At 36.5% G+C, this 17,417-nt stretch overlaps 1 protein-coding gene and 1 non-coding gene across 2 annotated transcripts; one reads left to right on the top strand and one right to left on the bottom strand.

The window, feature by feature from the left end:
- Positions 1-155: 155 nt before the first annotated feature.
- LOC104000036 (mitochondrial import receptor subunit TOM40-1) lies at positions 156-11,945 on the bottom strand. The gene is made up of 11 exons (XM_009421975.3): positions 11,542-11,945; positions 10,449-10,530; positions 10,277-10,376; positions 10,090-10,185; positions 9,942-9,992; positions 4,487-4,552; positions 3,358-3,459; positions 2,210-2,278; positions 2,043-2,126; positions 753-848; positions 156-597 (listed from the first exon to the last, which is right to left on the bottom strand). Exons 1-11 carry the CDS (start codon positions 11,729-11,731, stop codon positions 541-543), a joined length of 993 nt encoding a protein of 330 aa, XP_009420250.1. The 5' UTR covers positions 11,732-11,945; the 3' UTR covers positions 156-540.
- Positions 11,946-12,088: 143 nt separating this feature from the next.
- On the top strand, positions 12,089-12,160 carry TRNAC-GCA (transfer RNA cysteine (anticodon GCA)). The gene has a single exon. It is a non-coding gene; the product is annotated as a tRNA-Cys (tRNA).
- Positions 12,161-17,417: the final 5,257 nt, after the last annotated feature.

The following is a 17,417-nucleotide window of genomic DNA, read 5'->3' as shown; positions in this document are numbered from 1 at the left end:
GGGTGCGGGTTCTGAGGCGATCGCCGAGAGACCTGCCTCCGCTGACAGTCTTTACACATCTAAGAGATGCGTGTCAAGAACCTCATGAACTCCACATCATGCTTGCAGTAATTACACGATTCACAACCCATGAAGGCAACATGATCAAGCAGAAGTAGATGGTCAATTCTGGGTAGGATTAGACAAGTAAAGCATGAAAAATATCGAGTCACAGACGACAGCATGATCTTTGGCTTTCTAGCAGTATGGTCCTCGCATAATTGAGGTGACAGGGAATGCATTGTCTTGCAACCTGTTGAAGATCTTGCTCCATGAGTGAATAAATCATGACAACAGAATGACGCATCACCAAATGGCTACCGATGATGGAAATTGCTAAAAATCTAACTCATCAAACCATAAATAATGGAAGTTTCTCTCTATTGACTTCAGCATATATGCGCACAGCAGCCATAAACTGTGGAGCTTTTAATCACCAGAGGCCGAGGGAACCAAGAAAACCAGTTATTCCATCTTCTGAAGAAACTACACAAGAAAACTTCACTCTCCTACGGTCATGCCAAATCCAAATTTGTAATCCTTCTTTCGGTGATCAACCTGCAGAATGGCAAACGATTGATTAGGAACAATTATGGTACAGCAAATTCTTCTATCAGTTATTTCCTCTCCCACAATCCTTGTCAGAGACTAATTAAGGCAGAGAGAAAGCTTGAAGACTTTGAGAGACTATCGAGTGCAGAAGTTCTAATCACCTCTGCGGAAAGAATAAAATTAACACCCATATTCAGTCGCTCCTCCAGAAAAGCAGCAAACACACCATTGGAATCAATCTTTCCCCTCAAGCGACACTGCAAAAACATTTTATTTATACAAAAGGAAGAACAGAGGCTCAACATATCATGAGTTAGGTCTTTAAATATTAATAAATTAATAGCCAGCAATCTACCCACAATATTATGTAGAATAAACTCTAAGCACATATTGGAAGAAATCATATCTTCATTCTACAACAAAAGAATGGTTGTTGTTCAAGTACTATTGGAGATGAAGCAACATCGTCGATATACAACTATTTTATCCAAAGAAACTATAAAAGACAGCATCACGAATTGTTTTTCTTGTAGCTCAGCGCCAACAAGTGATCAAGCAATGAGCTTTGGATGAACACAAGATATTCTATGTGCGAATGCGATAGACCAGACAATGAATTTATAATAAAATTTACTTCATTTTTTTATAGTCCAAAAATGCTTCAAAGTTTTTGTTTGTATAGTTAGTTTGTTTTAGTTTGCATATAAGAAACTTAACCATTTGAGTATACTATAATGTCTAGTTTATAAAATCAATTTAATGTCACATATGCAACAAAAGAAAATTATGATAGATGTACTCTTAGCCAAAGTTACATAAAGCTATATTGCGTGCACATGCCCATGCCAGACACATGCACACTGGCATGCACACATACACAACATTTGCATTCACCAGTATTTTCCATGAAATCAAACACAATAGTATGTATGTGCATATAATAGTCCAAAAGGGCAGCTCAGGAACCTGAGGCTAACTTGGAAACTGCCCATATAATGTCACAGAATTGTCAAAACTCTTTAAATGCCTTAGTTGATTATTAAGACAATAATTATGAAGTTATGATATGCAAGTAAAAGTGTCATATACTCAATGGGAATCTGCCAAAGTTTCCAGCAAAAGTTAGATATAAAAATTCATAATAAGAGATCTACTAAGATAATTTCATAGCCTTTGAGGTTTTTCCTACCTTTTTTGTTTTGTTCCCTTTATTTTGTGTGCTCTTTTAGTTTACTAATTGAATCTTTTCATGCAACCAAAAACCAAGAAAGCAGGAATCATGATGCATAAAATCCTATTTCACGAAATCCAATGCCCCAATAAGTAGAAGTGTTTTTCTAGGATTACAGATAGCTGCAATTAGAATTATAAAGGGCATAAATTAGAGCAAGGTAATAGCTATTGAAGCCAATGGCCACATTGATAATTGAAAGAAGCAGGTAGGAAGTTACCTGCCGAAGGATGTAATCATACCCAAAACTTGAAGTAACATCTTGTGTTAAATGATTGTACATGAAATCAGATGCAAGAGAGACCTGCAAGAAGTGGTAAGATTTATTACAGCAAATAAATAGATACAGAATGAATAAAAATTTCCTGCAAATTTCAGATTCCTAACCTTCTCAGATACTTTCTGCACATAGCTAAGTGCAACTATACCAGTGCTTGCAACTTGCCCTGTTGCAACCTGCATAAATTATTCATCACACTGTCAGCAACTAACCAAAGCTAAGCACATTGACAATTTTAAAATGAACGGCTTCCAAGCATGTAGCTCTGAAATGGATTTTGACAAAGCCAATAGATTGAAAATTAGAAGAAAATTGAGAAAGAACACATGGTGAGCAGTACTGAGGCCACAAGGTGCCATGGCCCTCCCTGGCTTTTAGAGAACATTTACCTCCCGTGTTGCTATAGCGAAAACAGCAGGGGCACAATTTTTCCGCAAACGAGAAAGATCAGAAAAGTAAAAGTAAGAAAGGAGAAACTTACAGTATTAAGATTTTTAGAAACCTAATCCTATGCCCTTTGCTGCCAAGAAAAAAGAAACCAAAGCTATTACTATTTTCAGATATTCTGGTTATTGAAATCTCATGCCGCTTCCCTGAGGGAAAAAAGAAAAGAGAATAACCAGCCTAATGCCTTCTACATGACATTATCTCCAGACACTAGTGCCTCACTTATCATTTTTCCAAGAAGGTATGCAGGGCAATTAAAGGTTTTAAAACTTACAATATACCTTCACAGCATACTGCACTAGCAGATTGATTTTACAAATAGAAGGAATTGCCTTAGGTCACTGTCACTGTTCAGCATTATGGCCAATCTCATACATGTCTACCAAAACAATTGTGATTTAGTCAATAGGGCATCCTAAAAAACGAGATTCTAAAGAAGTGAGCATATGCAAACAAAGACAAGTTAATGAAGGACCCAACAGACATCCAATAGCAGGTGAACTTTAATGCAGGCACAGAATTCTTCCAGATCCTAGCCATTGAGGACAACTATGGTTGACACCAAAAGTTCTGCACCAGAACATTCAGAAAGCCAGTATCCAAAAAGTTGGCAAAAGAATAACATAGGACTAATTGACATAAACAGAAATATATCCTTCATATGGTAGGATACTAAGACAATTTTAACAAAAATGATGAAGCCAAACCTTTATTGCAATTATTTACCTTTTGGGAGGGTGTGTGTGTTTGTGTCTGTGAGAGAGAGAGAGAGAGAGAGAGAGAGAGAGAGAGAGAGAGAGAGATTTACCATATTATCAGTATTGTACCGAGCAGCAAAACCAATACCAGACTTCCTCTGATGACCAAGCCAAAATATTTCAGTGCCCAAGGATAAATGTGGTGAAATACTCTGCAGAATAAACAGAAAAGGGTTGGTGGAGAATACTAAATAAGTGTAACTGGAAGTTACATGATAAGAAGAGTGAAAACTATTTTTTCATGGACCATTGTGGTATTAATCAAACTTATGCCTTAAGATCCTCTCAGCTTCAACAGTTGCACCCAAATGAAAAAGAATTCGGATAAACATCTTATGTGAGTAGCAGGCAAATAATGAGATTTAATTTGTACAAGTTAGTGCATCTGCTCTCAACAATTCCACGGATTTAGAATTTCATAAAACAAGTGTTATAATCTCCACATTTGTTTATATGTCAAGACTAGAAACTTGAATTGTCGGTGATAAGAATGGATTATATCTTTAGAATGAAAATTGTATTTACAAATTATATAAAATCATGAAAACAACAAAGATCATCTTATTTCTAGTTCCACCCAAGAACTGAACAAGGATGAGACAATGTGGAAGTAACAGATTTTTATGAGGTAAGAAACATCAAATATTGATGGTTTGTTTCATATATAATGCAAAGTTACATGCATATGCAACATTTTCTGATAGGGAAACTTCAAAGAACCTTCAGGTTCCTTAAACCTATATAAAATTCATAGCTAATGATGCGAAGGTTTTTGCTTACTGAGGTTGCTAATATTTCACAGGCCTTTCAACAGCACTTCAAATGGGAAAAAAAAAAGTGCATTAACAAAGAGGGCTTACAAAGATATCAACCAGAATTCTAACTGTTACTTTATCAATCCTCGTACTTGAGAAAGGACTATCTCACACCAACAATTTAAGGTGCTAAGCAAAAACATGAAGCACTAAAATGAATATTCTTGATGTGAGATAAATAATGCCCAAGTCTTCCACACACCATTTGTCCTTGCCTCGGTTGACAGGCAACTCCATTTAGTATGGAGTCACTTGCACAATCTTATAATACTTTAGGTGAGAGGTCCAAGTAACAACAACTTATGGAACTCAACTCATTAAGCAATCAACCAAACCAAATCCAAAAACTACATAAATAACCTACCTGAATATAATTGCCACCATAGAATGCATTGTTCCCAATTTGAAGCTGACTCCTGAAGTCTGTTCCCTGTACATGCAGGAAGTATTCTGCATTAGAAGTTAAATAAAGGAAAGATTGACCCCAAAAAACTGTACAACAACAACAGGTAGCAGTCTCCATCTGCTTTATGTACTGTAAGAGTGCAGTTAAGTTAAAAAAAAGAAATAATTAACAAAATATCAGGTCTCCAAGGAACTAAAAGTATAGACTTGGCCTACTAGCACAAGATTGTGGAACAAATTGCATTCTCAAGATACACCTTTGTCCAGTGGGCCTAATAGTGCTCCACTGGATGATGAGCACGTGTGGCATCAGAAATTCTAATTCTTGTTATACATATGAAAGGGTATATGTAGTGCCCAAGTTTCACACACACACACAGCACACTTAACATGCCAATGGAAGCGCAAATAATATGCATATGTTACCATCACTTAAAGATATATTTTGTGATATCTATGCTTCAGAAACATGATATATGGCATGCTCATGTTATTGATTTTTAAAGTTGAAGTGTACGCTTTCAAAAATGCTATGCACAAAGTCCTTCCAAATGTTATTTGAAGTATATACAAGCATTAATGCATATTTAAGTATGTTTTATAGTAAACAGTAACGATCCTACAATGCAATAAGCCCAAGTGTACTAGCAAACTTGAGTATGAGTTAAGTCATGCCAATAAGTATGCACACGGTCATTAGAACAATTTTTTGCGAGTCTTAAGTGATTTTCATGGCTTGAATGAGTTTGATCATGTTTAAAGTAAGTTTGAGGTTTAAGCATTATATGTGTGGAGGATAGTAAATTGATTTACTTATACATGGATGAAGTAGTAGATAATTACATGGAGATGAAAATCTAAGAGAAATGTTACACTAAAAATATTAAGATGTATAAGTGAGATTAAATGATGCATTTAGAGCAAAACTTGTCATTTTTGTCAATCCAAAGTAGGATCAAATTAAGTTCCAACAACCCTAAAATTATGTAAAAAAAGAAAAAATTTGAGATGAGACCTAATGGGATTGAACTCAAGACCTCTTGGCTGCCTCTTAAGCAGCCCATACAACACCTTTACTCTATTTTGGCCTCATCCTTCTCACCAACCTAATAAGCCACGAAACCTTTTTCTCCTTCTTTAGCAATTCTTCCAGCTCTTCACCTTGTATTCATTGAGGTCAAAGACCCTGGTTCTAAGGAAGAACATGGTAAGAAATCATAACCTTTTCCTAGATATAACCCAGGGTTTTCAATTTAATAGATTATAGGCTGATACTTTCAGCTGCTTTTAAAGTAACCTAGAGTTTGATTTAATCTTTGATTTTTGGATAATGTTGTGTATGAATTTGTTATGATTCCAAGGCCTCTAGTATTACTTTAATCTGAGATTGGTATATAGAGTTATAGATGCTGCAATCTAAGATGCTCAAAATCCCTTGTTTTCTGTGAAAGGATTATGTTCAAGCTGATTTAACACCCTTATAGGCACGATTAGCTTCTGTTTGTTACTATGTCTTAAAAGGGTCACTTAGGGCTCTGTAGGTTTTGCAGTTGAGTAAATACCAACTCTATACACCAAGATATAAGCTTTAGAAATTAATATAGTCTCAATCCAGTTTCAGTAGAACTGAATAGGTGATGGTAGTTAAATTGAGAGAGTACTTTAGCCTCATAATGATTCTGCTTTAAGCTAAAATTTTATATATTTAGTTTTATAGGTCTCCTAAGCTCCTACAAAATTTTACGATAATCTAAGATGGTTTGATCGACAGTAATAGTGAAACAAGATTCCTTAGCAGAATCATATAATTGTTTGATTGGTAACAACAAGGTCATTTGATTATAGGTGGAATTGTTCATGAATTGGTGATGGAATTTAGGTAAATTTACAAATTGGGTATAATTTAATTAAAAGAGGATACTACCAGAATTTTGCTACAAATCATTGGTTATAATGGGAGTTATGAGTGATTTAAAATGAAAGGTTTTTAATTTGGGCATATCATGACATTGAGTTCCAATTTGATATATTTCAGCTCCCTAGCACACCCAATCACTGGGGACCATGGCTCTTTGATGGAAACTTCATTTTTAAGCTGAATCAATTATAAGCTTAACTTACTACAAAATAGTGGACATATGTGTTACGTGTATTCAAATGCAGTGATTTAAAAAGCGCTAGGCGCCAAAAGGCGCCAAGGTCCAAAAACGCCCGAGGCGCTAGGCGCTCGCTCGAGCGAAGCGAGATGCTAAAATATAAAAATATATAATATAATTAATAAATATAATTATTTAAAATTTTAAATAAAAATATGCTATTAAATTAAGAAAATCTATTAACAGTATTGAAAATTAATCATTTCAAATAAACTTAATATTAATAGTATACTGTATACTGAGCCTGCTGATTGAGAAACAAGGAAGCAACGGCGAGCGGCGAGCAACGACAACGGGAAAGGGAGCGGGAGGCGTGAGCGGCGACAGCGACAGTGTTTGCGAGCAGCGGCAGCAGGAGCAAGAGCGGCGAGCAGCGGGAGGCGCGAGCGGCGACAGAGGCAGCGTTTGCGAGCAGCGACAGCGGCAGCAGGAGCGACGAGCAGCGGGAGGTGTGAGCAGCGACAGCGGCGAGCAGCGACAGAGGCAGCGTTTGCGAGCAGAGACAGTGGCGAGCGGCGACAACGGCAGCGTTTGCGAGCAGCGACAACGGCGAGCAACGAGATCGGGATCGGGAGTGGCAGCGGCAGCAGGTTAGGGTTGGGTAAGGGTTATATCGATTTAGTTGGTTCGATTGAACCAGCTAACCAACCGAACCAGGACCGAACCAGACCTAAAATCCTAGTTCGGTCGCCTTGGTTTACCCAGGCGCTCGCCCGAAGCGCCCAGCGCCTGGGCTCGGGCGAGCGCCCAGGCGGCGCCTGTTTGAAGCGCGCCGCCTGGGAGATTAGCGAGGCGCTCGGGCCTCGCCTCGCCTCGCCCGAGCGCCTAGGCGAGCGCCCGAGCGCCTTTTCCAATCACTGTTCAAATGTATTTTTGAAAGCAGGCTTTGAATGAGATGGTTACGATGAGATAGCTACAAACATGATGTTAATGTATGCATTACATAAGATAAAAGATATGCATGTATATATTATGACGTGCGAGATAAGAATGTATGTATATGTTATCATGTGCGATATGAGAGTGCATGGACATGTTGTGATATACAATGTAGGGTGCACGCACATGTTATGATGTGCGATGTAGGAGTGCATGCATATGTTATGGTATGTGGTATAGGAGTACATGGATATATTATAACGTGCAATGTGGGAATGCACATATAAGTTATGACGTGCAATCACGGACTTGCGATATGCATCCGCAAAGGTTAGCCAGTTTAAAACCTCGCTCGGGTCCCGGAGGACCTATAAAAAGAGCAAGTTAATTAGTTCGAAAACGAGCGACGAATAAGTCCCGACGTCTTGCGAAGAGAGTAGCTTTACAAGCGATTTAGCAAACACTTTGAATACAAGAGAGAAAAGAGAGGAATGAGAAAACAATGACTTTAGAAGGCAAAACGAACAGTCGCAAGTCTACAGGCGACTGCTCATCGGGTGTCGGGCGCGATGGCAATTTCCCGTCAAGTTAACGTGCAAACTTGTGTAAACCGATCAACACCCAACACTACCCCAAAGCCTCATCCACCCCGTGCCACCCGAGAGGTTCCAGGGGTCTAAGATGGCTAACGTTTCGCGCGCAATTACGGTCTGCAGAAAACAGGCCATGGCAAGTGAAAACGAAGCCATTTTGGGGCAGTTTTGCCTGGCATGGCACACTGCAACGCTGCGAACTATTCTTACTTACATTTTTCAAGCAAAAACACACAAAACAAGACAAAACATGCTGTCATGCATATGTACAAGCATGCAAAAGCGACGGACAGTTCGTTGAACAAAGATGTTACGAGTGCGCGATGACCGTTCGTGACAGTGCAGTGTGAGAGTACATGTATATGTTATAAAGTGTGATGTAGAAGTTTATGAATGTTTTATGATTCCCTATTACATGTACTATGAATTATCCTTATATATATGTGTTTTAATTCACTTTAAATCAGAATTTTATCTCTCTATTAAGCATATGTCATGCTATAATACATCCATCATGAATGTTTTATGTGTTTGTATATACTATGGTATGCGATATAGGAGTGCTCGTATATGTTATCGAATGTCATATGAGATTCATAAATGTATTATGGTTTTTGATTGCATGCACTATGAATTATACTTGCACAAGTGTGTTGAGATTTACTTGAAATCAGAATTTTACCTCCTTGTTATGCATTTGTCATGTTATGATGCATCTGTTATGAAATATCTTATGCATTCATATATACAATGTGCAGTGCGGGAGTGCGTACATATTATAAAATATACTGTATAAGTTCATGGATGCTTTTGCACATGTGTGTTCTGAGTTACTCTAAATTAAAATTTTACCTCATTACTATGCAGATGTCCTATTACGAGATTAGATGTTGCTAAAGAGGCCATAATAAGATAAGTTTATCATGAAATGTTTTATGCACTCGTACATACGTGTAGTATGGAAGTGCACATATATGTGATGATATGTGTTGTGGACGAACATGGATGTATTATGATTTCATATTGTATGTACTATGACCTGCTCTTGCATAGATGTATTACGACTTAATTTTAATCAATGTTTTACCTCTTTATTACGCATCTTTCATGCTACGAGGTTATACGCTGCTAAAGAGGCTATAAGAAGGTGAGTTTACCATAAAATGTTTTATGCATTTAATTTTGAAAGGTTATATATATGACACAATACATGCTCACCTAAATAAGATTATCAAAGTTTATACTTATTGAGTTATCACTCATCGTAGACCCTATTTTATAGGTAAGGGAACTAGTACCCCACCTACGTGATGGACAGGGAGGTGAGCAGGTGCGGGCCCATGCCAACGCAAATATGGATGATGACGTGATCATTTTTGTGTACATAAATTTTAGACATGGTATGCATGTGTGATGCTTGAGTTTTATATGTTTATAACATATGTACAGCTGTCAAACACCAATGTATACAGGGAGAACCATGTCGTCCTGCTTGGCAAGTGAAATGTTTCAAACTTGCCCACTTTTCCGCTATGATGTTGATAGCTTAAGCAAATGGAAAGGTGACATCCTATGTATGGTATGAGTGGATTTAGGATTAAGGTATTACAGTCTAAGAATCTATTGCTGTAAATATTATTGGCCAATCAACAAATGAAAAAGTTTTGAACATTATATTAGTGCAATAGGGAGAATGTGCAACAAGGAGAAATTTTATATTAAATGGAATAACTGAACTGCTAGAAGAACAGAACCAATGAGTCTTTTTTTTGTTTGAAAGACTAACCTTATAATCAAAGTTAAACATTCCTTGGGAGAAATGTGGTTCATTCGTGAGCTGAAAAACATATCAGATATATAGTGAACAATCAATAAGGATGACAATAGAAGAAAAAAATTGGTTCTTCTCTGAATAATAGAGAACAATCAAGCACCTGAGCATTTATCTTCATAGTGAGGTTATCAGTCAGATCACATTTTACTCGTGCATTTAGTCTTCCATCAGTCAGTACCCTTCCAACAAGCATCAACTATATAATTGCAATGTAGATGTTCATTAAGAAACACAACTGGATGAAAAAAAACACTATGAAAGAAAATGAATAATTACAGAATGCAAACCTTTGGATCAAGAAAGTTGGCACCAAATTCATAATGTGCAGTAGGAACCTTCAACGTGTCAGAAGACTGTGATGGAACCTCCATGGATCCCATGAAAACACTGTAGGAGAGTCTTCAAGTTAAGAATCACGAAGATAACATCAACAAGATAATCAAATATTAATTAAACTACCTGTGGCTCAGTGAAAATCTCTGATTTAGCCCTTTTGTGAAGTCAAACCTCAATCCCTCAAAAAGCTCGGGCTTCAAGGACACTATATGACGCATAGAAAGGATATTTAGAACTTGAATTAGCAAAAAGAATCCCCACATAGAATCATTTTTGTTTTCACATTTCCTTTATTTGTATTAGAATCAGTCTCTTCTATTGGAAGTAGAAGAAATATAAGTATATGGTTCTTTATACTATGAGTACTAAATTGTAGTCATAGGTAGAACCAAGTGTAATGACCTAGCTTTATGAATTTTCTGTTGACCCCCTCTCATGCTCCTTTAATGTGCTTCTTCATGTTATGGCTTCAACCTTAATATGAACTCAACCAATCTTGACATTGTATGTGTTAGTAAGAGACTATGTTTTCACCAGTTTAAATGACAAACAAATTATTCTTTTTTTCTGAGAAAAAGTTAGTTTTATTTTTCAGAAAGAATTCTTTCTCTAAAAATGTAATAGTTTCAACAGCCAACAATTTTAATAGGTATTCATTCATAGTGGCCTATACGGTGTCCTTCTGTCATTCGTAAGTTTATAACATAATCACATTTATCAACTTCTTATTGGTCATATGATCTCATTTCACAATAATCATAATTCTTTTTCAACAAACAACCTCAAGGTTAATATTTTCAAGGTATGTTAAGATTCGACAGCAAAGATGCGCCTTTGACATTTCCCATTCGATATTTGGGATCAGGATCAACGTCCTGCAGGTGCATGTTAGACACAGAGTTAATGTTTTCAAAACAACCATGTGTGCCGACGCAAGAATTGATAAGGACTAACCCATCCATCTACAAGAGGGCAAAAGGAAGCTCCAAGATCTACTCTTCGGCTTAAGATCCCGAAATCACTCCGTGCACTAATATGCCGAAACTCAGACATCCATAAACATCGCAGCAGTGACAACCAAAACACCTATGCTTTATCCGTTAGCATTACACTTTCAATTAAACAGGTAACTGAGAATTTTTCAGCTACCAACAACAATGGCAACAAGAAAGCCAAATCAGAAGGCGAAGCGACAAAGATTGGTCAGGAGACTCACTCAATGCCTCTCGTTGGATCTCCTCGAAGGGAATGGGGCAGGGGAGATTCAGCCAGTCGACTTTCTCCGGCTCGGCCTTCTCATCCTGCTTCGGTGGTAGCGCCGCCGCGAGGCCGACTGAGGAAGGAGGCGGCGAAGGCGAAGGCAGAGGCGGTGGCGGCGCGGCGGCGTGGCTTACAGAGGATCCCATCGCGGAGAAAGCAAAGGAGCCGACCCCGTTCTGCTACCCTTCTGCTTGTGTGCGCGCGTTAGAGAAAGGGAAGGGTTTCGGGCTGGGGCTGCGGCTGCGGCTTACAGAGAGGTTTTGGGAGGGTTTTCTTTCGGCTCCGTGCGAGTCACTGCCTCGGTCACACATGGATGGCGCCTCGTGCCCGGACGCCGACCCGAATCCGAAGCTCCGCCTCGGATCACCCAGTCGCCCCTCTCGATCGTTCCTCAGCCGTCGGAATGATGAGATCGGATGTTCTAGCCCGCCTAGGATAAGATTACCCGTTACCAATTCTATAGAATAAATATAAAAGAAAAATGAGAGTAAATTTGACGTCAAGGGTCTATAGCTCAGTGGTAGAGCATTCGACTGCAGATCGAATGGTCACCGGTTCAAACCCGGTTGGGCCCTCTGAGTAAGTTAATTTTTGGCTACTTTGATAATTATTAAATTAAGGATATTATTTGAAACCCAATCAATCGTTATTTTGTTAGATAAAAATATTAACATAAACTCTGTATATAGATGAATACATTTCCTCTTCATTCTTCAAGTATTCATTTTGGCTAATCTGAAAATGAAGGATCTTATCATATACCTCAGATTTTTTTGGCTAATTTGATCATGAATTAGGCTTTATTATTCCATCCCGTTTTGAGTAGAGTATATTTATGTGTTTAGAAAGATTTATTATTCGAACCATCATATGTCAATCATTTTGTTAGACAAAATATTATCATAAATGAAGTTGTTTCTCTCTAAATTTACTGTCAATGGGAATTTAATATTTGGTATGGTAATTGGGCTCTTGACATCCTCATGCAAAGAGACTGTTTTTTAACAGAGAGTGAGATAAAGATAGAGCAGATAATTATTTGACCATTAATCTGTAAAAGTTGCCAAATGAATATTATCTCTACAGCTTCTGATAGAAAACCTAAACCTCTCAATCTTTGATGTTAGTCTCTCTCTTATATGAGAGGATTTTTTTTATTTTTTAATAATTGATGAATAGGAGAAGATATATTTTTTTCAAAAAAAAAATAAAGTGATGAAGACATGATTCAAATCCAAAATATATATTCAAACCCTCAACCTTAGTAAATAGATGTAGTATCTCACCATTAAATTAATATTATATATATATATATATATATATATATATATATATATATATATATATATATATAAGAGGATGTTTACAATAATTATAGTAAATAATTAATTTTATTTTAAAAAAAATATAAAGTAAATAATTAATTTCCTTTTATGGTAGAAAACTTGAGTAGAGATCCAACACACATGCTCTATCTTTATCTATCTTAGTTAATACTTAATCTAACATGCATAATTTTGTACTAATTATGTATTCCGAGAAGAAAATCAAAGTGGTTGACTCGATTTTGATGGATCTCCTTGTTTTGTTGGTAAATGACACTTTTAAAATAATAATAAACATTGAAAGATTGTGAAAGGAAAAATTTTACAAACACTAGTTTTCGTATTTAACCTCTTAAATTTGAGTTTAATATATATGCTTTGAATATGCTACAAGTGATGGTCTAAGTTTGACTGAGAGGTAGATATGTAACGGTATATATGCTATATTAAAATATAATAAGGGTAAAAATATTATTTTTAAAATATAAAAAAATATTGTTATCAGATAAATTCTCCAAAATAAAATCTATTGTTTTCACTTTGACCGATTAGTGCATCTTTTTTCATTTACTTGTGTAGAGCATCTTTTTTTATTTAAAAAAATAAAAATTATCCATTGTCGGCTCTCACCTTCACCCAACGTCTCTATCCTGTCGTCCTAGCCTCTCTTCTCTCTTTCATGATCACCCTTGTCTCTCCTCCTCTTTTCCTATATCCTCGTTATCGTCCTCGTTCATGGCCTCCTCGATCTCGTATAAAGTATCATGTTATATCTAGAAGTCAACGAGGTGAGTAATCTTGATACCAACTTTATATTTGATCTTTGTTCTATATGACACGGTTGGAGAAGGTGCAAATGAGGCAAGAGATGGCGAGGCGAATATGATGTAGGGTTATGTTGAAGAGATGGATAATTTTTAGGGTTATGTTGAAGAGGCGAATATGACACGGTTGGAGAAGGTGCAAATGAGGCAAGAGATGGCGAGGTCGAAGGAGATGGGAATAAAATCGATGTTGAAGATGTTGTAGTCCCAATTAACGACAACAACAATGATTAGGGTGAGGGTGTGGAAACATGGACAAATGAGAAGGCAAGGACATAGGTAAATATAATAATGATGTAGTTGCCACCACTCTATCACCTCTCCCTTCTTTATCCATGACTATTAACTTGATGGGGAGGTTGCGCAAATAGGTAGGAGAGATATGTTGAATATCGGATTATGATAATGAAATCAATTGGTGAATTAATAATCTAATATATATGTTGAGATAAGTAATGTAGGTTTAACTACAATCATGAGAAAGGCAATATGACTAAAGAAGAATCGAAGTTAGCTGAAGTCAATGATCAGGCATCGGGCTGAATGAATTAGGAGATAGACTGAAGGATCGGACGATATAGTGAAATCTCACCAGGAGTTCGTTGAAAGTTCATCGGAAGTTTGCCAAGAGTTCGCTGAAAGTTCACTGGAAGATCGTGGGAGTTCACCGAGAGTTCGGATGAACAATTGACGCGTCAAACAACTAAGATTACTTACATTGTAATTGTCTAACCTTAATTGTCGTAGTTAGAGTTTCAATTCGAGTTAATTTTGAAAAAATCCTACTAACTCAATTAGAGACCAACTGGGCCTTTAACAGGACTGAATTAGGCCGGTTGGATGGCCCATTCAACCACTTAGAGTCACGTTAGGCGGTGGCACCACCCAGACTAGGCGGTGGAACTGCTCAAGGCATATGGCAGTACCGTCGATAGTTAATGCTGTCAGGCGGTGGTACTGCTAAAGCCCGATCTCCGATGCTCTGTCAAGCGGTCGTACTGTCCAGACTAGGCGGTGATACCACATAGTGTTAGTCTGCAGGCGATGGTACCATCCAATAATGATAGTGGTATCACTAGTACCCCAGAAACCCATGATGAGATACTTTTTGGCTCTATTTCTGACGTTATTGGAGCCTATAAATACTCACTCTTTTCTGCATAAAAGAGAATGAAAGTGTGAACAAATATCTTTAGATTTTGAGTTGTAAAATTGCTAAGTGTCATCCTTCTCCCTTTCTAGTTTTATAATTATTCAAGAAGAGGTGTGAGGCTTGTAAGGGTTGTCTCCTAAACTCGTAAAAGGAGAAAGCATTGTAAGAGAATGATTGGTCTTCGCCCATTGAAAGAAGATTGTTAGTGGATGCTGATGGCCTCAACGGAGGAGGAATCGGGAGTGGATGTAGGTCATGACGATCGAACCACTATAAATTTAATGTGCACTCTCTTTTGCTCTTATCAATTCTGATACGGGTTTCATCGAATCAAACTTTTTAAAATCGTTGAAGTTTCTGAATCGATGAAATTTTTATCATAAGCACTAATTCACTCCCCACACCCCCCCCCCCCACCCCACCCCCTCTTAGTGCTGACTCGATCTTAACAATTGGTATCAAAGCGAGGTTTATCTCCTTTTGGTTTAATATCCATGAGAGATGGCTTTTGCTGGCAACTTTTGTTGGCAACTAAGAGAGTCTTTCTATCACTTATCCTCCTATGTTCAATGGAACGAACTACACGTATTGAAAAACTAAAATGAAAATCTTCTTACTTTCTATGGATTTCGATTTGTGAAACATTATTGAAAGTGGTTTTGAGAAGTTGTCCAAACCAATGAACGAATAGAATGATTTGGAAAAGAAAACTTTCTCTTTGAATGTTAAAGTGATGAACACTTTATTTTATGCTCTTGATAGGAACGAATTTAATCGGGTTCAATATGCGAAACTGTACATGAGATTTAGCACACACTTGAAGTCACACACGAACGCACAAGTAGGGTTAAAGAGTTAAAAATTAATCTTTTGGTTTATAACTATGAGTTGTTTCGTATGAAATCAAGCGAGACTATTTGAGATATATACACCCGTTTTACGATTGTCATCAATGGTCTAAAAGCACTTGGTAAAAGTTTTTCTAATTTTGAACTTGTTAATAAGATATTAAGATCTCTTCCAAAAAGTTAAGATCCTAAAATAATGACAAGACAAGAAGTAAAAGATCTTAATAACTTTTTGCTTGAAGAACTTATCGGGTCCTTGATGACCTATGAAATAACATGTATAGCACATGATGAACTTGAGAACAACCTTCGAAAGAACAGTAAAGATATGATACTTAGAACCAAAGAAAGCCACTTGGGTGAAAACTCAAGTGATGATGATGATAATAATGATGACTTGACACTTCTTACAATAAAGTTTAAAAAATTCTTAAAAATAAACAAACAAAACAAGACATTAAGAACAAAAGTGAACTAAAAAAGGACCAAGTAATTTGCTATGAATGCAAGAAGCAAGTGCACTTCAAAAATGAATGTCTCTAAGTGAAGAAGAAGAAGAAGTAATCAAATAAAAAGAAGGCGCTTAAAGCAACTTGGGATGATTCAAGTGCATCCGAAGACGATAAGCCAACCAACAAAGAAGAAGTTTCTAACTACGCGTGCTCAATGACAAGGTAAGTGACTCAATCAAATCTCATTTAGTTTATGATGATTTATTTATCGCTTTCAATGATCTATACGATGAATGTAAGTTAGTTGGTAAAAAATATAAGTTGTTAAAAAAAGGAGCATGCTTCTCTTGTTAGTGAATTTGATAAATTAAAAAATAGCATGATGATAGTATGCTAGCTTCTTGCACTAAGTGTGATGAGATATAACTTAAGAAAAAAAAATACTTTATTACAAGAAATGTTAGAAAATTTTAAAATAGGAAATAAATCTCTAAACATGATCCTTGCTAATAAGGGTTATGTTCATAGAAAGGAAAGAATTGGCTTTGTAAGTAACACTCTACAAAAGCCAATTATCTTTATTAAAAGACCTACATTACATGTCTCACCTAGAGAAAAATATAATTTTTATGGAAAATATAATCAATTTTCCTACAAATATCCATTTAAAAGATATAGTCCACACAAATTAGTTTCGGTTTTTTAAAGGAACCATAAATCACTCAATGATATGTAGATATATTTATGAGGAACCCAAGGTTAAATGAGTACCTAAAAGAAAACCCCCTTTTCTTGTAGATATGTCTACAATCACAAGTTAGGAGCAGGAGATGATAGCACATGATTGGAGATCCAACACACTTCTCTAAACTCACTAGCCAAGATGAAGGATTTGTCACATTCGGAGACAACAACAAAGGAAAAATTATTGGGAAAGGAAATATAGGTAACAAATCAAACCTTTTAATTGAAGATATGTTATTAGTAGATGGTTTAAAACATAATATACTAAGCATTAGTCAATTATATGATAAAGGATATATTATCAAATTTGAATCTATTGCTTGTATTATTGAAATACCATACAAAAATAGATTTATTATTGTCTTAAAAAATAATAATGTGTATACTATTGATATTGATGATTTTTACGATGAAACATGTTTTTCGGCTTTAGACAATGATACATAGCTTTAGCATAGGAGATTAAGTTATGCTAGCATAAAACTA

Source organism: Musa acuminata, chromosome BXJ1-10, assembly GCF_036884655.1.
Source record: "Musa acuminata AAA Group cultivar baxijiao chromosome BXJ1-10, Cavendish_Baxijiao_AAA, whole genome shotgun sequence".
NCBI classification, from domain to species: Eukaryota; Viridiplantae; Streptophyta; class Magnoliopsida; order Zingiberales; family Musaceae; genus Musa; species Musa acuminata.
The sequence above is the reverse complement of the archived record's forward strand: the minus strand, read 5'-3'. Positions and strand labels throughout refer to the sequence as shown.